Genomic DNA, 27,736 nt, shown 5'->3' on the forward strand with positions numbered 1-27,736 from the left:
ATCAATGTTAAACCTTATAATTGCAGAAGTTTTGTTGCGTTTTAATTAAGGATATCCAAGTATCTTTCACAGTTTGGTACAGACCACAGTATAGATTGAACCATATTATATATTCAGCGTCGATCCAACTACTTGTTGTACAGAATTATGATTTTTTATACATTTGTTGTTTCACTGCTAGAAATTCTTTGATATTTAAGCAATAGTTGCACTTGAGTTTTCAATGACATCTAGAATTTTGAAATTCATTGCGGAAATCGAACATCACATCCACCTGAATTTTCAAAATACATGAAAATTTCGTGTGAATGGGTGATTGTTAAAAATGTCACGATTTTTTACTTGAAATATCAGGAGAAATATTCGTAATTTTCAAAAATTGCAATCTTCCTCCAAAAGTACACTTTATAATTTTTTTCCAGTGATTTATAATATTTTCTAACAGTTCAATATCGAGATTCAAATTCATACCCGCAAAGTTTAAACAATAAAATCATTGTAAAATGTCCGGAAAATTTGCGTCAAATGGAGCTTAAATAAAAGCTCTGAAGTTTGGCTACAAAAATAGAAAAACATTTCACTGGAGAAGAAATAGCCAAAGTACTTGGATATCCTTGAGCAAGTTTGACTGCCTTTTAATTAACAGTGTTGCATTGTTCAATTGAAGACTCACTAATGAATCGTCAAGAAAACTGTCGAGAGATTGATTATTTGCCTTCAACCAACCCCAAGATGATTTTGCGAAACCTCTATTAAGTTCCCTGCATAAATGCTGAGTAAATATTACTATCAATACACTAAATTATGTTTGAAAATTCTTATAAATCATGTAAATTAATTGATTTCAATCTTCTAATTGAATTTCCCCCCTTTCTGTTGCATGTCTCATTGCTAATATATTTCGAAATATTTTTTAGCAATCGTTAAATTAAATTACTAGAATCACCCTTTCTTTGTTTAATTCTTTGACAAGTAGTAGTTCATTCATTCCTAACATTAAAATTAATTACGCTACTGTCTCCCCTCGAAAAAAATCCCAGGATATGTTTCACTTGATTCCATATTTCGTCAAAAATCCCTGAAAAGACAATTCAACGTCTTGTCAAGTGTCACCGAGACTGAAACATCCCTCATATCCACTTTAATTGTCCAGAATAATTCTTTTCGCCACCATGCAAGCTGTCAAGGTTTTCAAAGCTCACCAGCCAGAGCCATTCGCATCAGTCAATGCATAAATCTTCGTTCGCACGCAGTGGACGGCTGTCCCTCATAATTTATAGTCTCAAATCCATCTCTGCGCGTGAGACTAATTGTTCGCTTTGCTCATATTCGTTCGCACTCTTTACAGTGATAAATAGTGAATTTCAGTACCGAAGAGGGGTAATTAAAAAATGTAAATGGGCTTATGCACATACCCGAAATGCATCGCGGAGCTCCTGCTCTTCTTGCTCCTCTTGGCTGAGGTTTGTCTGCTGTGCTGCACTGGCATTTCCAATATTGCTGACGATTTTTACGAATTCCACCAAACTGACGTTTCCATCACCTAGAGAAATTCAATTAAAGTTAGGGGAAGGCAGGTTAATTATTATTGATTATCGATGAAGTATTTGCGTGCACGGAGAAAAATATTCAATAGAAATTACGTATATTTTTCGTAATTCCGGAGCGAAATGAGGTTGTAGGAAATTTAATGAAACTGTCACGGAATTTTTCCAGAGCGTTCCGTAATTTTTATCTGACTCTCCTGTGAAAAATTATGATACCCTGACTTAAATTTTCTGAGTCGATTCCGTAATCGGTGAGTGAATTATGAGTTCCGTAATTTTTACTGAATATTTCTCTCCGTGTGGATTTTTCTTGTTTGTTTTTGGTCAAGAGATTTTTTCCGTGGAACGCTTGACCGAAAGGGTAAATTATCAGCTATGGAATTTATCTTGTAAGGGGTAAAAATTACAGTGGAATTCTGGGGAATTCAGGCGAGTCGTTTATAACTGGGGGATAATTTATGAGGCATTTGTTCATTATATTGCCCATGAATAGAAGAGGAATATTTTAGAGTTATATGTGCATATTCCTTTCATGAACTTCTGAACTTTCTAAAATGTCATATATTTTCAGATTTACGTCATGTGTTTTATGATAGGTTTTCTATATTTCGAAAAATAGAATAATTGCTGAGAATATAAAATACTAATTTTGACGAATTCCTCGAAACTGATATTCCAATTACCCCGAGAAATTCAATTAATTTTATCAAGAAATTAATCAATTTTGGGGGAGGCCAGTTAATTATTATTGATTATGGGTGAACTATTTAGGAGGGTTTTTCGCATTTATTTTTAATCAGGAGGCACATTGTCAGCTATGGAATTTGTCTTCCGGGTGAACAAAAACTCTAGTGGTATTCTGTGGAATTTAGTGGAGTAGTTTATAACGGGCGGATATCTATTCAACAAAGTTTGCAAAGTGTGGAAAATTTGGAGACCCGGGGTAATGGACGTGGGTTTATAAATAGGTGAGAATTCATGAGGCACTTGTTCAATATATTTTGCATACATGAATATGCAAAATTTTGCATAATTGATAGCATTGAAGAGAAATATGTACTAATATAGGGGAGGCTCGGGCAAAATGGGACATGTTGAGATCTTTTCCAGTAGTCAATATTTTCATTTATCAGTAAGATATTGACAACTAGAGAAGATCACGAAACGTCCCATTTTGCCCGACTCTCCCCTATGAATATTTGGTTTATATATTTTGGAAAATGTTCCTGGTCTATAGACATATGAAAATGAAAGAATTTGCGAAAAAATCTAGGCAAAATTGAGGTTTCATAACAAAAAAGCAGAACAGAATCTGTAATAACGTTTATAATTCTCGTTAAAAAAACGGAATAATAGATATGTACATTGCCAAAATTATCCGTAGTATAGTAGTATACACACAGTACGATTTTTCTAATAATGAGTTTCTTTCCGTGAAATGCTTGATCGAAATGGTAAATTGTCAGCTACGGAATTTGCCTTCCTTATTATTATTAACCAATTTATTATCATTAATTATTAAAAATTATAGTGCTAGTCTCTAGAATTTAGTGGTGCAGTTTATAACATGCGGATATCTGTGCAACAAAGTTTGCCAAGTGGGGAAAATTCGGGGACTCGCGGTAATGGATGTGGGTTCATAAATAGGTGAGAATTCATGAGGCACTTGTTTAATATATTTTGCATACATGAATATGCAAAAATCGTATAGTTGATAATATTGAAGAGAAATATGCGTTACTATATGACTATTTAATTTATTGACTTTGGAAAATCTTTCTGGTCTGTAGACACACGAAAATAATCCGATTTGCAAAAAAATCTGGGTGCAATTGAAGTTCCAACCCAAAAATACAGAACAGAATCCGTAGTAATATTTATAATTCTCATCATCAGGTATATTGACTGCAGTGTATGCACCATACGATTTTTCTAAATGCGATTTTCCTACGCTTGATCGAAATAGTAAGCTGTCAGCTATTGAACTTGTCTTCTGGGTGAATAAAAACTATAGTTGTATTGTGTAAAATTTAGTGGAGTAGTTTATATGAGAGTTTATAACATGTGGATATCTGTGATATCTGTGACGCATTTGTTTAGTATATATTGCAAATATGAATATGCAAAAATTGTATAGTTGACAACATTGATGAGAAATATGCGTTGTTATATGACTAGTTAATTTATAGACTTTGGAAAATCTTTCTGGTCTGTAGACACACGAAAATAATCCGATTTGCAAAAAAATCTGGGTGCAATTGAAGTTCCAACCCAAAAATACAGAACAAAATCCGTAATAACGTTTATAATTCTGATCATCAGGCCGAAATAATAGATGCGACGGTATATTGCCAAGATTCCCAGTAGTGTATACACAGCATGATTTTCCTAATTTACTCTCCCGAATGGATAACCCCAGTAACATTGCGAGTTTCATCTCAATGGCAGCTCTCACACTATCAACGAGTTAACTGAGCCGCGTTGAGTACCCAAATATCCTCTACAGTGAACCAAACATGTAATGTGTACATTTAACCTTCTAAATGCAAACCCCACCGAGATAATGTTTATGGAAATTCGTGACATATTCAAAAATCATAACGATCCAATTCTGTTGGCTCAGTGCAACGAACCACCGGTGGTATACGATGCATGGCGAATGAAATTTGATATCAGCACCTCCGTATCTATATTGTCATCCCCCTGAACTCGTCTGGGCGCCTCGCTTGTTCTTATAAAATATATTTGTGACTCGTGGACGTCATTCAAGCACCTCATAGCCGAGCGAATTCACCCCCTGGAATTGCGTTCCACAATTTATCGCCCTATAATCGAGTTCTAGTCTCGTCTCATTGTTTGAAATTTATAAGCTCGGGGGTTATTGAGAGTAGACAGTGCTTCCTTCGGAGGGACACAGGTTTATAGTATGGATCGGGTAGACCAATAACTTCATTTGACTCGACGTATTTGGAGTGAATAAAATTGACATTACACGACGGCGAGATAATACTGTGGAAAATTGCATTTTTGCATAAAATTTTTTCGTTGAAAAAAATATGAGAATTGGATGAAAATGTTGAATATGCATTTTTTTTATTTGAAAAAATCATGAATAAATGAGAATTTATATTGAGATTTTAAGCGATTGTCTGTCATATGACGTGACAATTCTCCAACATGTTTGAATTTTCAATCGGAATATGAATATTTGGTACAAAATTATGTAGAATTTTGTTGACTTCTATGAATTTTTATTCTAGAGAATTCAACTGAAATCATCTGATTCCAAATGAATGCAGTTTTTTATACTTTCTTAATGAAATTGCGAATTTTGCAATTCTGAAATTCCGTGGAGTTTCAGTGAAACCGTCACTTGATAAAAATGTTCAAAAAGTGCGGCTGAAATCTCATGAAAAAAAAACATTTAAAATTGTTGTGCAGATATTTTCAATTGCTTACAACCCATTGATTTTTATTTGCTTATAAAATGAAAAAAAATATATCATTGATATCGATTATTCAATTATCAATTTTGAATTGACTAAATCGTTGCACTTTTATTTTTATGCGTATTGTGTCCACTGCATTGAGAGATTGGTACCTCAGCAATGAAATTATTTCTCGAAATTTATGGTAGCATGAAACAGAGGACGATAAAAACTCTGCTGAACATTTTCCAGTTGTAGAGCACACAAAATGCAGCATGATGGCAGGGGATCAAAAACTGGAAACGAGTAAAGCCGAGAGTCGTCAAGACAAGAGATTATCCAGCAGTCAGAGCGATTTTATCATGTTCTAAATCCCGTTTACACCTACGTTTATCGTGGACTTGAATCCGCTTAGGTCACGAGTGTTTCTGAAGTGACTTCTATATTCCACCGTGGAGCGAAGGAACACGACTAGACACTTTGTACGCCTCTGTGTCTGCTGGATGACGAGTGGAGTTGGGGGAAATATGAGGAGATTTGAGTGCAGAAGGGGCAGTTTTGGGTTTCTCATTGTTATTCCTCTCTTTCGAGAGAGGATGCGGGTGCGGAGAGGTGACAACGCCATTTAGAAGATCAATTCAGTAGTGGTCAATCGGTTTAAGTCGACTTAGTTCCCAGTTGAATTTTTGTTGAATAACTCGGAATTTAAAAAAGATAGCGTAATTTTTGTGAAATCTTTTTCGATAGTCTTCACTTTTCTTCACATAAAAGATTTTCATGAAAATTTTGCTAACTCTTCTAGAATTTGAGATATTCATCGAAAACTGGCGCTAGAATGGAATTGACTTAAATCGTTTGACCACTTCACTACTGAATTATGGACGTTTCATCATCATTAATTTCTATTAATAATCAAAAATTAAATTTTTGTCTGAGAGAACTCCATAGGTTTATACCACAAAAAGAATACATTGACGAGAAGAGAATATTTTTTTTCCCAAAAAAAATTGTCCCCTCGCAATTATTTAGTTTTGCCAATAACACAGTTTTCGATAAGAAAATTGTAATTTCCTCTTGGAATTATCATTTGTTTCATGGAAATTATGTGTTTATTGGACAAAAACATACACTACTCAATAACATTCACTTGATAAAGCCGGAACCTCAAAAAAGTCTCTGGAGACTGAATGTATTTATCCGAAAGACATATAAATGTCTCACAAAAGCAATTACTACTGCGTAAATTATCATGTTTTGGTGGAAACTTTCTTTTTTGTACACAAGTAAATTGATTCAATGCGACAAAAGGTCTTTTCAGGGAAACATATAATATTTCAGCAGAACTAATTCAAGCGAAGTGGTTAAACGGTGTAAATCGATTTTGGTTATTGGCTAGTTTTCAATTCATATCCCGAAATCTAAAGGAGATAGCAAAATTTTTCTCATGACCTTTTTAGTAGCACTTAATTCGCTCTACAAAAAAGGTTATTATGAAAATTTCGCTATCTCCCTTAAATTCGGAAATATTTCTGGAAAACTCAACTAAAGACTAAATTGACTTAAACCGATTGACCACTTCGCTACTGAATTGTTTCTCTCAGTGTATTAGTACACACTGATAATTAATAATTCCATAGAAATGCATAAGGAATTCACTAGAAAATTTTATGGTGAATGGAAAATATTCTAAAGAAAAAATAAATAAAACTCGATATTCCCGTTCAATTAACTCTATTGAGTAATAATTCTATTTTTGTTCGATTTTTTTAATAAAAAAAGAAACATAGAGTGAATAAAACTCAGAAAATTAAAGTCGAGAAATTTCTACAGAAAATATCTCAATAGAAAAAGTTGGAATAGTTCTTATTGCATATCTTCTATAAAAATAAAGCTGCGGAATTCTCCAATAAAATCCGCTAAAAAATAATAGAATTCTCAATAGAAGTTAAATTTTGTCGTGCATCGTTTACGATCCATAATAGTTCGAAGTGACATTACAACTCTAATGAAGATACTTCGAGAACTGCGTCGGAAATTTAGCCGCAATAAACATCCAATTAGAAATATGCAAATTATATGAAACGAATGCAAATCCATTGGGGTGAAATGGGAGCGTCTTTGAGTGGAAATTGAGGGAACATTCCCAAACCAGTAGTTCCCCTTTAAGGGGATCAGCCCGGAGGTGTTGCGTCGGAGGGCGATCTTTTCGCTCCCACTTGAGTCAGCCGTTGGGCAACCCGAGGGTCGCAGTGCACTCGCAAACTTTTCCACCAAGGAGAATCACCTAACACGAGTACTCCGTGAGTCTGACGCTCTCGAGTGTGGTAATACAAGACCAAGTGGTATTTTAAGGTACAAAAGACGTTGGACACTCGACCCGCGTTACCCTCATCCCTGTCAATAGCGCTGGGGGTGAAGGAGAAGATGGCGGAAGGTGAATTGGGGGAAATTGAAAAGTCAATTATTGGAAATATTGGAGGACGGCTTCAGTTATTTTCTTTAAAACCGAGGGGCGAGGGTTTTAGCGGCTTGGGATTTTTATTGGGGTACACAGAGGATAGAAAGTTTGGGTTTTCAGGGACGTCACCGATTTTTAAGAATTTATCCCCAATTATTAGGGATTCGGAATTGTGCGATTCAGGGAGCGCAAAGTTCTGAAACTCAGTGATTTTCACAGCGAAAACGAATGTCTGAATTTCAGACACCTTTTGTAGACTTTTTTTAGACACTAAGACATGAATTGCAAACATGAAGTGAGATGGGCACCGGTTCATCTGAAATTCAGACAAATTTTCATTTTATTCGGACGTTTTTAGTGTCTGAAAAATAGTGTCTGAACGAACGGTGTGTGAAATTCAGACATTCGTTCTTGCTGTGTTGTCATTATTTTATAGCGAACATCGACAGACTCATAAATTTTACATAATGTTAAATTTGGAAGAAGTCAGTAGTTGATAGTCATCAATTGTAAATTATTAAATTAATCACCAATTAAATGTCCAAATTCCAAATGATTGTATCAATCAACAATTGAGTTCGGAGGATTAGAAATATTTGCCCCTTAACAGGTGCCCAAACATCTTAATTCATGTTTGAAATTCAGACCAATTTTCATTTTATTCAGGCGTTTTTTAGTGTCTGAAAAATATCTACAAAAGGTGTGTGAAATTCAGACATTCGTTTTTGCTGCGTTGTCATTATTTTATAGCGAACATCGACAGAATCATAAATTTTAAATAATGTTAAATTTGGAAGAAGTCAGTAGTTGATAGTACTCATCAATTTTTAATTATTGAATTAATCACCAATTACATGTCCAAATTCCAAATGATTGTATCAATCAACAATTGAGTTCGGAGGATTAGAAATATTTGCCCAATAACAGGTGCCCAAACATCTTAATTCATGTTTGAAATTCAGACCAATTTTCATTTTATTCAGGCGTTTTTTAGTGTCTGAAAAATATCTACAAAAGGTGTGTGAAATTCAGACATTCGTTTTTGCTGCGTTGTCATTATTTTATAGCGAACATCGACAGAATCATAAATTTTAAATAATGTTAAATTTGGAAGAAGTCAGTAGTTGATAGTACTCATCAATTTTTAATTATTGAATTAATCACCAATTACATGTCCAAATTCCAAATGATTGTATCAATCAACAATTGAGTTCGGAGGATTAGAAATATTTGCCCAATAACAGGTGCCCAAACATCTTAATTCATGTTTGAAATTCAGACCAATTTTCATTTTATTCAGGCGTTTTTTAGTGTCTGAAAAATATCTACAAAAGGTGTGTGAAATTCAGACATTCGTTTTTGCTGCATTGTCATTATTTTATAGCAGACATCGGCAGAATCATAAATTTGAAATAATGTTGAATTTTGAAGAAGTCAGTAGTTCACAGTACTCATCAATTTTAAATTATTGAATTAATCACCAATTAAATATCCAAATTCCGCCTTATTTTATCAATCAACAATTGAGTTCGGCTACTCGAAACCTGTTAAGAAATTTATAAATATTTGTCCAATAGTCAACTTACAATCCCATATTTTCTATTATTCTTTAGGAAATCATTAGGATAATTTTTGGGGATCTCCCACCCGATTTCAGTGATAAGAGTCGCTGATAATCGGGTTCATTCTAGTCAGCGTCCATTACCTTCAAAAATTGACGCTAGATTCCAGGGAATCAGTGACATACACGGAAAGAACATAAAATGATTTTTTATATTCGTTTCGTGGGTGAAAGAGGGTGAGGATGAGGAGGAGTGAGTGAGAATTTCATCCAGGGCGAGAGGATCCCGCGAAAATTCGTAGGAAAATTATCATTCGTGTGCAGCTGGATACGCGGAATGCTGCTGGTGGCTGTTTATGCGATAAATCCCTGGCACGCATCTTTGCTCAACCTACTCAGCTTCATTCCCGCATGGAAATTCTTCGGCGAAACATTCCAGGTTGTTTGCGGTTGTCCAAGCATCAACAATGTTATGTATTTGGAGGGGATATACAATGGTCCAAGTGGATGATGTAAAATTATGACAATGGGGAGGACAATGGCGAGTCCCACATGTAGAGTCTGGATTTTATGCATGAGTATTTCCAACATCTGAAAAATCTGGAGATTCAGACGTTTTTCCATTGCGGGTTTTTATTGGGGGGGAATAGGTTGGAGAGAAGTACTGTAAGGTTCAATTTTTTTGGTTCAGGGTATAATGACATTGAGAAACAAGCGAAATTTCTGTTTACATTAAAGTAAAAACGGTTATTATGACGCAATAGTTTATGAGATGAAACTGTAAAGATTATTATTCTGGGGAATTCATCCTTGGAGTATTCGCAATCTAGGCTTATATGGAGATAAAAGTCGGAGTGAAATTGTAATTTAAAATAATTACCACTGAAATTTCAATGAATTTCCTCATTGAAAATTCAGAATTTTGTGGAAAAATCTAAGAGAACTGGAAATTTCAGTTCGATTTATCCCTGAAAATGAATAGAAAACGAAAAAATTCCTGTAAATATATTCTTGAATTTTCAGGAGAGTGACACAGAATGCGATTTAGGGGGAAAATTCAATGCAATTTGGTACTGAATATTCATGTTAGCTTGGAAATTCAAATACATTGAGGAATCTCGTCTTTGTGCTGCTTAAAATTCTGAAATTCTAAAGAATTTTCAGTGAAACCTGAAATTTCATGATTTTTATTCTCCTAAATCCCATTCAGTGTCACTATCTTGAAAATTAGTGGTCAACTGTCCATGAAATTTCATTTTTTTTCTAACAGTCTGATTATGACCTTGAATGAACACCCTTCATTATTTTTCATTTTCCTCAAATTCACGAATTTCTGACGTAAAATAATTTCGAATAATTCTAAATGTTAATAATTGTCAATGGAGTTCATTCAAGGCCATACGTAGCATAATCATCCAATAATTCAAAATAATTGCAATATTTAGAGATGGACTTGGACATCTCTTGACAAATAATTCCGTGGAACAAGTAATTTTATACATATTCCGTTTGTTGTAAGACGGCTGACTATAACTGAATCAATCCACTCATTTGGACTAATTTTTGTTTAATGAAAAGAATACAACTTTGGAGTCTGTTTTTCATTTTAAAAAATTTAATTAAACCGTGAAGATGGAAACTCGCCCGGAAGTTCGAGAAGTCGAATTCACATGATTAGCATGCATTTCTCAAACCCGCACTAAACAAGATATGCACACCCCCGAAATTGCAAAACCAAATTACCAGTTTAGAACTCTGTCATCGCGTTAGAAACACCTTAACGTACGGTGAGTAGTGGAAGGTCCGTACATTAATAAATGCAAATTTCCGAATCCGCGAAAGATGAGAAAGTTTGAAAATTACATTCAAATTGTAACTTTTAATACTATGAGAGTGGATAGCGGAGAAGTGGCACTCGGATAGTTTTTTTACATCGCATTATGGCAACTCGCATTTCCATTCAAAATAGCCAAATGTGGGGGAAAATTCCTCAGCGAGCGTTCGTTTAGGAAAAAAATGAGACAGGAGCTTTCGGTCTTTCCATTATGGTATGCATGAGGCTGGAGGGATAATGCAATAATATAAAACTGAACAACTGTGAGAGCCGCAAATGTATGAACATTCAGATAAAAATCGTCCATTGCTTCATGTTGGGGAACAACTGTGGCCAATTTTTTTCATAATGAAGAATCATTCAATGTTAATTACGAGCCTGATTGCTCGTCACACCTCATGAATTTCTCGTTTGAACTGTTATTCGCTCGCCAAATGATCACCAGAGCATTGGGACACCATCAACAACCAATTATTGACGTAATTATCTCAAATTTCTCAGCGAGCATTCGTTCACGGCAAAATGAGGGTGAGGCTTCTAGACTGTAATATGTGCGAGAATTATTTCTGTCAACACTGGGAAAAAAATTGCTTTCGTCAAGTATATTTACTGACTGCAAGAAAATTTACTTGGCATTGACATGTCTTATCCAAATAGTTATATACATTCACTTGTGGTAAGTAAATATACTTGGCAAAAGCAATTTTTTTTCAGTGGAACTTCAATTGATTAGGATACGACATGGAAGAAAAAATCATAATAATTTTCAAGAATCTAGAATTTTTTAGAACTCCTTGAGGGATTTTTTTCGGAATTTTCCTTTTGGGAAATTTTACAGTTTCGGAAATGATTTGATAAAGTTTGAAAAATTGTACATCAAGATGAAAAATTAGTTCTTAATTCAAAACAGTAAAAATTATTGAATTTTCGAGAAATAAACGGCTTTAAAAATCGAACAAAAGTGTTTCAATTTTAGACACTGGTTTCTCCCATTAAAAAATATATTTAAAAAACATATAATATGGGCCAATTTCATATATTTCCCAAATTTATAAAGAATATTGAAAAAAAAAAAACATCTATTTTATGTATCTTTTTATATAAATTGGGACAATTTACGTTGTTTGTTAATGATATTTTTCAAAACATGAATTTTTCCGTGCGGGTTTTTTAGTGCAACCTTACGACCACGTTCGCATGAATTTATTTCTACGCGAAAAATTATTCCCAATATTAATTTTCAATAAAAAAATCACTAGAATTGCTAATCACGAGCTCAATTACGCGTCACATCATGATTTTCCCATTGGGATCTTTTGCCCGCCGAATGATCCATCCTCGGAACACTGGCACATCAACAATCAATTATTAACGTAATTATTTCGCCGTTGGTTTGGTGTCTGCCAATTCCGCAACCGGTCTTGTTTACCCGCGGAGGACGATTCGGATAACAGTCTTTGGCAATGGCGGGCCCCGTCGGGGCGCAATCGATCATACATGACGGCATAGTGATCGGTTAATCGTGAATATTGGGGAGGAAATTTCGCTCTGGACGAATTCGTCGCCTGTTACCATGTGCAAACTATGGGAGGGAAGCACATCATCATCTACAAACATTATTGATTTTCCGAGGGTAATTGGCCGGCGTGTTTCATTCCGTTGATCATGCCACTTTCGAAAACCAATTATCATCAAAGCTGCTGCTGCAAATATGAATGGGGTAAAAATTTACCAGTGTGATTGGCGGGAAGTGTGTGGGGAAAAATTCTAAAATTGTTGTTGGGGGTTGATCAACACCATTAAGACATAAAATCAGAAGCGAAACGGTAAAACGGTTCAAGTCAACTTGGCTCTCGTCTGAGTTTTCGAGCAATTACTGCGAATCTAAGGGACATAACGCAATTTTTGTAATAACCTTTTTTATAGGAAGGATTGAAAGCTACCGAAAAGGCTATATAAAAATTTTGCTATCGCCCTTAGATTCCGAGATATTCATTGACTTAAAGTAGTATATCAAAAATCCACGTAAATCGTTGAGTGTAGTGAGGGAAAATAAATTAAATATTCTCTCTGCAATTATTTTCTTAAGCAATAGCTGCTCGTTTGAGTAGAGTATCCTGAACATTCGGGATACTCAGAAATATAAATGATTTACCGCAAAAGTTTGGTCCTGAAGATAATTTTCGTATTAGGCATAAGATTTTTATTTATTCTTATCAAATTCTTCAAGATTTTTTTCTACATTTTAATCTCCTGTCTGATCTCGAAACATTCAGTTTCTCATGAGACTCTGTGTTATTTTGCTACTTCGGAATTAATTATTCTGAATAATACTAGATTGATAATTGAGCACGAGCTTAACCAAAAAGTTTTTATTCATATTAACTTCCGTTTAGTATTTATTTCAGATTTTTATTTTCAAAATTTAAGTCATGTTTATTATCCATTTTCTCTAAATTTATAGAAGACAACAAAATAGATGATTTATTGATCAATAGGACAACAACATGCCAACAGAATACCATGTGAATTAGTCTTTTCAAATTTTAAGATTTTTAACTTGAAGTTTTAAGAATAATTTTTAAACAACGAAAGGGAGCAACAATCTTCCGAAAATTCCCCCTTATATATTCTATAATCACATCAACCATAACAATTGAACCACAAACTGAGAGTCTCGCCTCTCCACGCCTCTGAATGAAAAAAAAAAATTATCTGACGAAATAAATCTCCCGAATAAACCAAAAAAGTTGGAATTGCAAATGAAGATTCCCCGCATCATTGAAATTTATTGTCCGCAAAGTATCCGATGGTTTATGCGTCTGGTTCCTGAGGTTTACACTGAGGGTGGCCCCGAGGTAAGAGATAACCATCCACCATCGATAACAGTTAGTGTTCGAACGAGCGTGCACTGGGTAATTTTCCAATAGGACGACAACGATGCAGCCGGGCGTCTTCCAGCCACTAGACCAGAAATGGAGACACTGAGCCAGGAATGCCGAGTGGCGAGGAACACATCCCCGGGTTTATTGACAAGTGGCCGATCGAGTCGCTCGTAAGACGGTGATAACCCACATTAAATACCTTTCGACAATTGTGAGAGTGGATTTGGGAGAATTAGGGGGATGTAACGATTGAACTGCGGGCGGTGGATTATGATCTCGGATCAGATGGCCCTTTGAGGGGGTTTTCTTATGGGGTAATTACCCATGAGCCTCGAGGGTATGGATAGGTTCCGAGAGTTACGCAAAATTCATGTCACCAGGAGCGCTCGTCATCGTTTAAAATGAGTGCAAAACATTCTAGGGGTCTTGGGTTGAAGTCCATTATGTCACATTTTTTTCAAGTGTATTTTCCTCAAAGGTTGACTACACACAAACAACATTCATGCATTTTGTCTCTTTAAATAGTACTAAATAATGTTTTTTTAAGAACTAAATAACAATTTTTTATCGAGGTTTTGTTTGAATTGAAAAAAATGTTTTTTTAATGTTAAGAAATCTTTATTTGATTCAAATAAATTCTTGATTTGTACCAAATAAAACCTTTCTTATATTAAGAATATTAAGTTAATGGCTTTGTTTGAATCAAACAAATTTGTTACGAAGGTCTTATATACTGGAGTGAAAACTGTAATCAAAAATTGGATCAGAATGATTCTAGAGAGATTAGATTCATACGAGCTTTTTCCACATAGTCCACGAATATTGTTGAAACAGACTTTTGAAATTCTATCGTAGAATACATGAAAATGCGACTTTCTAAAAATAAGGAAACTATTTATTTGAAGTGAACGAATTGATTATTCGCCTTAGCAAAATAATTCTTTTGAATAAGTAAATCGTTTGGTTAATATAATTAAATTCTATTTCGCGAAATAAATAAACAACGAATAAACTATTTTTATTTGATTCAAAACGACAATTTTTTTAGTGTAGAATAAATACTAGGATAACATATAAAACTTCGTGAATCATCTTGAATTAAAACAGAATAAATGTCCTTCCCATCAATCATTACCATTGAGACATATTTTTGTCCTTCAAGTCTTAAATTAAGACTTCAAGACACTATCATTCGGTATGTAAACAGTTTCCAACAATTTTCGTCCTCCATTTCCCTAAATATTCATCACCCCCTCGTTAATAAAAAAATCCTCCTCAAATGTTTTTTTACACCCGTATAAAATTATATCAATGTCTACAGTTCGCTCTTGAGACACCGATAAAAATGCATCGAGTGCAACGAAAATCCAACTCATGAAAGTCAAAATGTGCACGAGGTGTTATATAACGATCAGGGATTGTGAGAGAGGTTGGATTAAATGAGGAATAAAAAAGAAGCAGAAATGAAGGGGATAGGGATGTTTACCGATACACGAGGGCGTCTCCGTAAATCTCAACTTGTGTGAGATACCCCGTAAAATTTCCCGTCTCTATACATTGAGTCGCGCAGGCTGAGATGGTAAGAAAATGTTCTCGAGTTTGACACACTCAATGGTAAAAATAAAAATGTTATTGAGGTGCGCAATGTGAGAACGCTGGAGTAGAATATGTAATGGAAAATTCCGGGGATGTGTGGCACTCGGGAAAATGGAATAATTTTTCTCTAATGTCGTAAATCCATTCAGCCTTCTGGTTCAATAATTTTTCCCTTTGCGGGCTGTTGGAAAAAAAAAAGTTTCCACCGAGACATGATAATTTTCGTAGTGGTAATTGTTGTCGGGAAACATTTATGTCTTTCAGGTAAATATATTCATTCTACAGAGAATTATTGAGTAGTGTATATTTTTGTTTAATAAACACTTATAATTTCCATGGAACAAATTACAATTTCAAGAGGGAACTATAATTTTCTTGCCAAAAACTGTTATTGGCAAAACTAAATAATGTCAAGGGGACAATTTTTTTTGGGAAAAAAAAATTCTTTCCTCGTTAATGTATTCTTTCTGTGGTATAAACCTAAGGAGTTCTCCCGGATCAAATGATTGTTGTACAATAGATTACATTTTTCCTGCCAACGGTTCGCATTCTTCTAGGGATATTTCTGATTATCTCGACAAAAAATTAATTTTTGTGAAAGATATTAAATTTCCTTCTATCGAGTTGGTTAATTTTCCTCAATTAAATTTGTTCCACTCCATCAAATATTTTCACGTGGAACACATATTTTTTCAGCGGAGCTAATTTTTTCTCTCAGTGCAATGGTTATTTCTTCGCGAATTGCGATATCAAAAACAGTGTCTCAAATTAAGACATCAAAACATGAATTCGAATTATTCGGAGTGAAAAAATTGTATTTGAAAAACCGATTGCGCGATGGAGAACCGTTTCCCCGGAATTATATTAAAAATTTTGTCATTGAATTTCAACTTGACGGACCTAATGCAGACACTACAGTCTCTGTATTCGAATGAATCTGAGGGAGTCTGGCCTGTAATCATTCCCGAACAATGGTGGCCAGTATCATCCCCACGTGGTCTACATTCTGACATAAAGCAATCGTCAAGTACGTGAGAAATTACAGTCCGCAACAGGGATTCGCATTGGCAGTCATTGGAGCAGTCGCAGCCCCATCGACTCTAGCTCTGAAACTCCAGCTTTCGAAACGTAGATAATAAAAAAGAGTCTTCAGGACGTACAGCTATTAGTATCTGATATTTCTGAAACAATGACGAGGGATTCTCGAGGATTTACTCACCATCAGTGTCAATCTCTTCTAACATGGTGCGAAGTTCCTCTGTTCTTGCGAATTGTCCTAAACCACGCATTACTCTCCCAAGCTCTTCCTTCGTGATACTTCCGTCTCTGTCCTTGTCGAAGAGATTGAAAGCTTCTTCGAATTCTGGAAGATTGGAATGAAAAATCAATTCAAATGAAGTCAGTAATTGATGCAGAGAAAAATAATAGAAAAATCTAGTGGTTATAAAATCTTGATTGAAAACTATAAAAACTTGAGCCAAATCGAATTGATACTTGATTAAAATTCTAGTGATTCAAGTACATTTAAAAAAACTACTCTATTATAACTATTCGTCTCGCACTTTTTCCTCGATATAAAGTGAGAAAGTACTGAAAATCGAGTTCGTTTCACGATTACTTGAATTGTTCGGTAATTTTTGTCCAAATTAATTAATCGCTATTCAACTCAATTATAATTAAATTAAAAATCAACAAAATAGTGAACAAAATAAATACGTGAACTAACTAACGAATGAAAACTAATCTACAATGAAAAATTAAACGAAAACAAAGTTATAATAATGCAAATAATTCGTAAGATTCTTTTGTAATCATTATGTTATATTTTGGTTTTTGATTCTTGTATCTCAGGAAAATAAGAAATTGCTGCTAATCGAATCTAACTTCACACAGAAAAACCTAAACGTAATTTACGCTTAACGTCAATGTGACATCTGGTGACTTTTTCCTCATTACGTAATCTTAATTTTCAGTGATTTCGAGCGTCGTTTACGCTCCAACTTCAAGCGTAAAATGCGCTACAGACACGGAGAGAAATGTTCAGCAAAAATTACGGAATAATTCACGTAATCCGCAATGGGGAATCGTTTTCCGGCAATTTTTATAGGAATGGAAGAGAAGAAATCTGAAACGTTCAGTGAATTTTCAGGTTCACCACCGAACAAAGTACGAAATTGTCACGTAATTTTTCCCGAAGAAGTAAAATCTTACAGAAACTTGCCGACTTGTTATGCCTCCAAAATAAAAAATTATTGAATGTTCAACAATTTTTATGAAGCTGGTGACTTATTTCTACGTTTCGTTCCGTAAAATTTCTCAATCGTTGGGGAAAAATTACGTGTCCCCACAGCGGTGAGTTATCAGACGGGTGGTTAATTTTTACGGAACAAATCGTAGAATTTACGTGGCGATTCGTACAATTTCAGTTCCGACTCACACTTTTTATTGAATTTTACTTCGCTCACAGATAACGTTTCAAAGCGTAATTTTTCCTTTTTTTTCTGGTGATTTTTATTGAATTTTTCTCTCCGTGGAAAGCGCTAAAGACGACTTCTTAAGCGTAATTTGCGTTCACCTTTTTCTGTCTATCTTTTCTCGGTGTGCGTCACAAGAAAGCAGAAATTACCTTTCATTTGTGCTTTACTAATTGATGGCATTCTCTCGTCGAAACAAGTGGTGGAACCCCTGCGGGCATCCGGCAGTTCAAACAGCAAACTAGTAGTCAAGCGAGTTTGTCCACCAGAGGATGAGCCCGAAGCCATACCCCCTGATAACGCCGATGCATTACCCACAGCAATTGACGAATCGCATGCCGTTTCACACGTAACTTGAATAGTCTCACCAAAACTACACTCATCACCTCTTCTTCTCGCGCACAGCTGTTTATTACCCTCCGCCATATCACTCCCAATGTCACTCTGTCGTCTCTGATTGCTGGGCAAATGCTGCTGCCTTACCCCCGTCAACTTGTTCCCCTCATTCGTCACCGACGGCTTTCGGACATCCGGCCAAGGAACGTCGCTCACCGACGCCCTCGATGAACCACCATCCACCAACTCCTCCTCCCCCCCACTCCCACCCTCTGTGTCTTTACGTGTCTGAAATAATAATGGAGAAAGGGGAAAATGTTGGATTATCATTTGCAGTTGTGCCGGGGCTTTTGATTAAGTTCTATTGGTGATTGACGTTCATCCATTGGAGGAGGGAATTTTTATGAGTTCGATTCACTCGTCCGAGTTGTTATAACATGATTGAGTCATTTGTAAGCTCCCAATAGAGTTTTCATCGCGCCGGAAGGGCGGCGGAATATATTGTTTCGGAGAGAAAATGGAATTTTTTCTTGCTTGGGGAGTTAACTAGATGGAAATTTCGTACACCGAAGTGGTATAATTTTTTCTAGTGCGTGTACCTTTTTTTTGCTGTGAGGAATCGTCAATTTTGATCAATTATGGAAAAAAATGAAGCGGGGACAATATTAATTTAAACCGAGAACTTTGTGTAGAAAGATCTAATTATAGTTTTTTTCTATAAAATACACTCAGAAAAAAAACTGTTGCGAAAGAATTATTTTCTTGGGAAAAGAATTTATTTTTTTATGGGATTATTGGGTGACATATGACCTTGAATGAACTCCATTATTAACATTTATTAACATTTAGAATTATTCGAAATGATTTTACGTTAAGAAATTATTTTATTTTAAGAAAACCTCTAATTAGAAAAAATTAAAAAATAATGGTATTTATAACTCCTAAAAAAATTAATTCTTCCTGAAAATGAAAATGATTCCTTGACACACGTAATTCTTCTTCAGTAGTAGTGGAGTTTCAATGGAACATTTTCCATTGAAAAGAAAAATAAAGCCAGAAAAGTTGTTCGTTCTAGTAGGAAATTAATTTAAGTAATGAATCACTCACGACATTCCCTCACCGCGGTCTCTGTATTCCAATAAATTAACTGATCAAAATGTTCTTGTTATTGTTTATAATGCTACTGAGGCCGACTGATAAAGCTCCGGCTTTCAGAGTTCAAAGTTATCAGGAATGTACATCAGTAATAAACGGGTGAATGCGGGACACTGTTGGTGACGTAATACCCAGGTTTAAGATCCTCTGGAATGTTAACAACAGAATTATAGAGAGGATCTGTACTCCTACCTCATCTCTTGACTAGTCTGTTATGCAATTATAGAGTGAAGTAATTCATATGATTTTCGAGTCATTAGGTGTCGACAATTGATCTAATCATGTGCGTAGAAAGTTATCATTATGTTTTTTTAATGACAATTTAAACCCTCGTGACCCTCTAATTATCAATGAATTGATTGGGTCAAAGGCGTTTAAATGATAACTCATCTAATATAAAATCCATTGACTTTTTCTGCGAAATATTTTTTACTACACATTTCTGTGGATTAAATTATAAAGTTTATGATGAAGTAATTCATTCGGAGATTTACGATTCACTGGGCATTGACCATTATTTTAATCATCTGCGTATTTTTTCATAGAAAAAAAACAGTTTTAATTTTCAGAGACATGTCACTGATTTATTCGTAGGAATGTCTGAACTTCACACACATTTTGTAGACATTTTTCAGATACGAAAAAACGTCTGAATAAAATGAAAATTTGTCTGATTTTCAGACCAACCGGCGCCTAAACATTTTAATGCATGACGTCTGAATTTCTAGTCAGACGCTTTTTAGTGTCTGAAAAATGTCTACAAAGGCGTGTGAAATTCAGACATTAATTTTTGCTGTGTTGTCCACAATTATTACAGTGGAAATACTGTGATTTTACCACTAATTTTCAGAGTTGTATCGTTGATTTTCAGGAACCCATCTATGATTTCTGGAAATCTATCACCAAACTCCAGTGATAAAAATCGCTGATAATCAGGTTCATTCTATTCACAATAAATTTCCGAAAATCAATGACATGTTCCAAAAAATCAGAGACATGTCCTTAAAAATCAAAACATTTTTTCCTTCATGTTACTCCATTTATTATTCAATTCTTCCATTTATGTATATTGAATTTTGTGAGTTGAGTGATTCATTCAGTATTGACATGTAAACATCATAACGGAGGAATTCCGCAGGTTGAATTGCCTCCCCAACAAGACGGTAAATGGCCCGAGGATGAATTTATGCATGAATAAACCGAAGACGGCACGTTCCAATTCCCCTTTAAAAACGGCATCAAAGTGTTTACTGTTCAGAAAATTCATTTCATCTACCTCAAACCCATTCATACCGCATGGGCGTAATCCCTTCAACAGGTAAATTAATCTCTGTGACGTAAACACAAATGTTGACCCTCATGCGGCCGAGATGAGCACAAATCACGGTAACTATTATCGTTATCATCGCATACCACATGATCTCAGCATATTTCGTAGTTCCGTCCACTCACGGCTGAAATTCTGTTGAATTTCCGTTCGACAAATATACAGTTGTATCACTGAATGTCGATTTTTCTACAAAAATTATTCTGTTGGTTTTCTTTCTGCAAGAGTTGTTGAGCCCAAACTTTCCAATTTTGCTTCCCTAGAATTTTGTAATTGGAAAGAAGAATTATTACTAGAGGTAGTAGCATAATTATTTTATTTTGTGCAGTTGAAGAAACTTGAAGAATTTATACACAAGACTATCCATAGAAAAATTAAAATCTATTAATTTTTTCTACTGATCTGTTGAAAAATTGAATGGAAAAGTCAAATAATTTCAATAGAACTAGAGGTGAAGAACAAATAGAATTTTAAATGGATTTTTAACAGGAATTCAGTAAATTTCTTAGAGAATGCTCTAAGTTTTTGTGTAAGATGTTTTCGTTTCTAGGAATTTGTTTAAATTTAATCAAAGCCTGGTTCGTTCACTATGGAATGTTATTAACAATTTCGATTGATTTTTGCAGCATTATTAATTTCTATTAAAAATTCTGCAGCTTTGCCATTTATTTTCCGATATTTATATTCAACAAAAAAAATTGAATAAATGTTCAGTACACGTTATTCTGTTTTCATTTTGTTTGGGAATTTGTGCTCAAGATTTTGTCAGAAAGAATCTCAAGAGAATAATTCACGTGGAAAAACCAAAATCTATTGACTGTATAGAAATTTAATTAAATATTCTATTGAAGTTCCCGCACATCCGTGTAAATATAAAGAACTGGGACAGCGACTTAATGATATCCAAGTATTTTGATCAAACTTCTCATTGGATCCCCTTCGACTCTAAATTTCCGGCTATTTTACAATAATTTATTTTTATTATTTAAACTTTGCAGGTCGGAATTTGAATCTCGGTATTGAACCGTTAGAAATCATTTTAAAAATCGTAAAAAAAATTGGAAAGTCAACTTTTCACGAAAGATTGATGAAATAGTTTGAAAACTGAAAATTTTGAAAATCACGGGGAATTTCCTATAAATAAGTATTGACTCATATTCAAAATTTTACCAGAAATCCATTTCAAGGTTTCCGAAAGTTTAACAAATTCCAATTGTTTATTAATAATTCTGTCCAAAATGTAATTTTAATGATGCTGAAAATTTATGATTTTTTCAAATTTTCATCACGAAATTCAACTAATTTGGATATCCTTAAAGTCTTCAAAAAATGCTCCACGATATGTTCTCAAAACCCCAAGATTTCAAAGTTAAACCATAAATCAAAAATCAGTCACTTAGTCCCCGTGAATAATGGAATGAGCGGCAAGTTCTCTCTGGAGCGGGAACTTGTATGCTGGACCACCTGTTAATCTCTACTGTACGTATAGCGCATTGGTTGCACTATCCACGATAATGGCTGTTCCACAACACAAACAAAAAACATCACGTTTCGTTGCCAGTGGTTTTATCGGACTATCTGCAATAAATTGGACACTAGCAGCACTTGCTAGAGCTAAATTCGAAATATCCTTACAGGGAATTAGCAGAGTAATTACATTGGCTAATGGAAGTAGAGAATAAAGTGTAATAAAACATTTGATCTGTGCTTTTGCAAGGCTGTTTATTTTTAAATGCACGGGCTCTTCCAGTGACATTTTCCACCCTCGTGACCCTTTTGTTATCGACAAGTGGCAAAAATCAAAGGCAGCGGAAAGAAAACGCATAAAAAAAGTGCATCGAATTTTTCTATGAAATATTTTCGATTGAACATTTCTATTGATGTTTTTTTTTCAATAAATTCAAAGAAATGATTTATCTGCATGAAATGCATCGATTAATTTTGATGCGCATCAGATAAATAGTCTTTTAAATATAAATAATGCACTCACGAAAAAACTTTATAGAAAAACCTAGTGAATTAGATAGAAAATTCTATTAGGGTTCAATCGAACTTCTACTGAAATTCTATCAGTTTTTGAAAGACTCCATTGAAGGATTCCGCAGTCTAACTGCGGTTTTTTAAAATTTGAAATGGTCAATAGAATTTAGAATTTCTATAGGAAAAACTAGAATTCCATTATAAAATAGTAGATTTAGACATTTTTTAATTTTTTTTTCCACTCTACTTTTCTTCCCTTTTCATGAAAAAAAATCAAGCAAAAAACTTGGAAAATTTGAACCGAAGAGTTTCTGTAGAAAATATCTCAATAGAATAAATTGTGTGGGAACACCGAATGGTATTGCTTTTTTCATAGAGTAATTTCCATTGAACATTTCTATTGGCGAAAAATGCGCTGATATCCTGCCGACTGTTTTAAAAAATCGGCCAAAAACTAGTAAAAATGTCAAAATTTCTCAAGCTTTTTAATTATCAATGAAATTGTAAATAATCAGTGCCTAAATTTTCCCGATTTCTACTCATTTTCAGGGAATAATTGACCTGAAATTTACAGTTCCCATTGACATTTCCACGAAATTCTGAATTTTCAATGACGAAATGCCTTAAAATTGGATCCAAAATGACATAAAAATTTCCAAAAAGTGAACCCGAAATTTCAGCGAAAATTTTTTAACAGTGACTGCGATAGACTGAAATCTTGAGAGAATCATCATCTCCGTTGTTTCTCAAACAATTATAATTACTGATACACCGATAGGTATTGTGGCAACTCGTTACTGTCAGCATGTTCTCACACCCAAGCAATTCAGCCCAGCGACGCTGACATATCGGCATATTGCGACTCAATGCACAAGGGACACGACCCTAAGTGTCAATCTTCGACACTGATTAGTCGCCCTCCTCAATCGACTCACTCCTGAAAGTAATAAATTACATTCCCAGAGCCATTACACTCCCCTATAAAATATTTACATCGATTGCGGCATCAAAAGGGAGCATTTCGCACTGAATTTTCAGTGAATATTCCATATTAAATATTGCTCTCACCACCGCATTTAGTGGGTGGAACCCAAACTACTCAACGGCTTCAACTAAAATTCCATTTAAAAACGAGATTTCCTTTACACTCCCCCTTTTCATTTTTCTCCCCCCCAATTTTGTTGAACCATTTCATTCACAAAGAGGCAACAGAAATTACCATAGGAGCAACGCGATTAGCATTGAAATGCAGTGACAAGGTACAGGCCTCAAACCATCGAAAATGTTGTTTACATACGCATATTTTATACTAAAATGTAAATAGTGTTGGGGGCGATATATCTACCCCTCATACTTTTTACGGGGGAAACACGTTGACTATTTGGAATGAGCCAAAGGAATCCATTGTTTCAATTTAAAGTAATATACCTTTTCATTCTGGAAATCTATGGGAAATATTTATTTCGTTCATTCAACGAAAAAATCTCCGAAAAAACCATGGAAAATTCTGATAAATGTTGAAATTTACAATGATATACACTTGAGCGCTCAAAAACCATGATTTATATGTAAATTCGATAAAGTGTCCGCAAATCTAGTGACTCTCAGAATGAAAAGGTCTATTAACATTGAATATCGTTTCTAAAAATTATTAAAAAAGCAAAAAATCATAGTTTAATAATAGTAATTATTTAAAACATTTTGAATGTCAATGGAGATTGCAATCTAATTTTTCTAACTAGATTTTTTAAAGTCGAAGAATTTTTAGTCATTTAATAAAAATTACAAAAACAGTAACAATCCATAAAATGATTGAATACTGTAATTTTCGAAGATTACTACATTTTGCGTAAATAATTTATGAACAATCGAATTCTACCCTTGAACATAATTGTTTGAGAATCATAAAAAAGTTGTTCATAATAAAAAATTTACCAAAAATCGAATTATGCAATTGAAAATTTTTTTTTTTAAGTTTGAAAAATCTCCACTAATCACTGTTAGGGAGAGAATACTTCATAAAAAAACGAGAACGTCCATCAATTTTTTTCAAATTTCACTCGTGCTATTCAATTGATAAATTTGATAAAAATTGATAAAAATACACAGGGAAAAAAAGTTTTGATTTTCAGGGACATGTCACTGATTTTTAGGGATTCGCGATGTTGAAATTCAGGGGATGCGGAGAGTAATAACCCTGATTTTCAAATACCCATCTCTAGTTATTAGGAATCAATCCATGATTTCGTGAATTTATCGTTGGGAAATGCCTGAAAATCAGCTTTTTCCTCTCTACACTAGTATGATAAAGGAGACAAGTGCCTCAAAATCAATGAGGCAAATATATTCTCAGAACATCCCACATGACTCCACATTGGAGCAAGCTCTTCCTCAATTTTTTCAGAATAAAGAATGACGCGGTGAAACCCTTGAAAGCCGTTACGAAAAACTTTCCATCACTTTTGTGACAATATCACTCCTCTCACGTCTTCTGAATAGGTAAAGTCGTCCACTCTAAATGTTTCTACTCCAGGTGACAATCCGAGGGAAAATTGTTCTCAAGAGTCTCAAATTATTTAGAATCCCTGATAATTGATGACAAAATCACTGAATTTCACAGTTTTGCTATCAGTGAACTATTTTTAAATATTTTTTATACAAAAAAAACTATAAGGTCATTGGATATATTTTTATACCTTACACTTTTGAAAATTTTTCACTGAAATTTCCAGTAAGAGTCTTCAAAACTTCTAATAAGTAACATTTCTACTGAAATTTCAAGAAACTTTGTCATTAAGAATTCATAATTTCATGGAAAAATTTGTGGGAACTGTAAATTTCAGTTAAATTATTCCGGGAAAATTCACGGAAAATCAAGAAAATGATAAAAAACATAAATTCTAGAAAATTCAAGAAAAATCTCTCCTCCAGTTCCAGATTTCCCAGAATTTTCAGGCAATTTCTTCAACAATTCCGGGAATTCCAGGAAATTTGAAGGAATTCCTCGTAAATTCTAAATAAATTGGCAGTAAATATTCATGTTTACTTGAAAATTCATGTAAATTGTGGAATTTTCGTCTTCCTGCCGCTAAAACAATGGGACTTTACTTCAATTTTCAGAAACATTTTTCGGAAAAACTTGAAATTTCATTGACTTTTCCCCTTAAATCGAATTCAAGTCTTTTTTTCGGAAAATCCAGTCAAATTTTTTTAACAGTGTAGTCATTAGAAATTCCTCTCTATTCAGGAGGCAACCAGGAAGAACTAGAAGGAACGGCGTGAACTTTGAGGAAAGCGCAGGGCCGGAGGGGACGATTGAAGAGTTTCCAATGTTCGCATGGGGAGGAGAAAAAACTTTGAACCTAATGATAAGCAGAACCAGTTGAATCTTCCCCCCGAGAAACTTATTCTCTCCATCCAGTGCATTTCAGGGAACTCAGATGGTCTAGGGCACAGCGTGCTACTCTCGACTCACGAACAATCGAATTAACTTTAATTCTAGTCAAAGTGTGTCCGTCGATATCGGGTTTCTGTCTCCGGTGTGTAACAGTGGGGATACCTCTCAAGAACTTAGTTGTCCATACACTTTTCGTTCAGGGCCAAACCCTATCTCAACATGAATCTGCTACGTCCCATTTGCAAAGTCATTATTCGTACCTTCTACCATTGTGTCTTTGGATGCAATTGCACAGATGATTCAGTCCACAAAATTTAACACGGATTTTCAGATATGTGGGATATACGCATGAAATAATACGAGAAGAATTAAATGTGTTTATCCCAGAAGAAATTTACAGGAACTCAATCGTACATTTTTTAATTTCATAAAAAAATTGAAGTGGTTGAACATAATAGAACAAGTCGATTACTAATATTCGGTTGCTCGAGTGTCTAGAAAAAAATGGAAACATTTTTTTTGTAGAAAATACCGTCGTTAAATGAATAATTAATAAAGACATTATATTTGTCCTCACCAAAAATCATATAAAAAAAATTCCAAGAGAATTAGAATTTAGAGAGAAAAAATTTCCGCTTCACCCAGCCGGGAATCGAACCCGGGTCAAACTAAAGTCCAAGTGCATTGCAGTTACAAAAAATGTCATAGATAACATGAATTAAATTGCAAAGAAAAAAATCTATAATTAAGAGAATGGATTAGACTTCATTAAGCAGAAGAGAAGTCCAACGAGACACAAGCGGAAATGTCCTTCCGCCTGAAAGCGCATATGAATGCATAAAATATTACGAGAATAATTCAATGTGTTTTTTATCCCAGAATAAAATTATAGAAATTCAATCGCACATTTTCTGATTTCATTAAAAAATTTAAGTGGTTAACCGTAAATGAACAATTATTATTATTTACATTTTGTCGTTCGAGTGTTTTCAGAAAAAAAATGTCGAAAATGTTTTGTGGTAGAAAATTCTATCGTTAAATAAATAATTAACTAAGACATTACATTTGTCCTCATCAACAATCCTCTTTCAAAGTAAAGTCCAAGTCCACAAAAGTCCAGTTACAAAAAAAGTCATAAATCCGATGAATTAAATTGCACAGAAAAAAATCTGTAATTAAGAAGATGAATTAGACTTCATCAAACAGAAGAGAACTCTAATGAAACACAAGCGGAAATGTCCTTCCGCCTTAAAGACAGATTAATCCATAAAATAATACAAAAATCATTTTTTGTAGAAAATTCTATTATTAAATAAATTATTAACGCCGTCCTTCAAACTAAATTCAAATTGGCCCGCAGTTACAAAAAAAGCCACAAATAAAATGAATTAAATTGCAAAAAAATCTGCAATTAAGAAGATGAATTGGACTTCATCAAACAGAAGAGAACTCCAATGAGACACAACATAAAATAATCCGAGAATAATGAAATGTGTTTTTTTCCATAAATCTCCTTTATTCTTCATTTCTCTCGGGAAAATTGTGCAAACACTGAAGCTCTCCCCTGCAGAGAGCCGAGAAATCACACTAAAACAGTAAGATGAACTGCAGCAGATAAAACAAATGAAGGACCAGGTGGAGAGCTAAGAATGAGAGTCCACGAGTGAAGAAAGATGAAGAGGAATAGGAAGAATCAGAGCTGCAAGACACGAATCTTATTCCAGTGAGCCAATCACATCGAGGATCACCCCCTACTCT

The 27,736-nt window shown here is 34.4% G+C and overlaps 1 protein-coding gene across 3 annotated transcripts in view; it reads right to left on the minus strand.

The window, feature by feature from the left end:
* Positions 1-1,415: 1,415 nt before the first annotated feature.
* Positions 1,416-27,736, minus strand: part of LOC107040090 (caltractin) — a gene marked incomplete at its 3' end in the record, with an annotated part of 61,606 nt that continues 35,285 nt past the window's right edge. For all 3 annotated transcript variants that reach the window (XM_015260028.1, XM_015260026.1, XM_015260027.1), the window contains 3 exon segments: positions 1,416-1,543; positions 16,529-16,672; positions 17,936-18,407. In XM_015260028.1, the coding sequence (XP_015115514.1) occupies positions 1,416-1,543; positions 16,529-16,672; positions 17,936-18,407 (744 nt within the window).

The sequence above is a fragment of the Diachasma alloeum genome, unplaced genomic scaffold (genome assembly GCF_001412515.2).
Source record: "Diachasma alloeum isolate Michigan unplaced genomic scaffold, Dall2.0 Dall_scaffold_00316, whole genome shotgun sequence".
Taxonomy (NCBI): Eukaryota; Metazoa; Arthropoda; class Insecta; order Hymenoptera; family Braconidae; genus Diachasma; species Diachasma alloeum.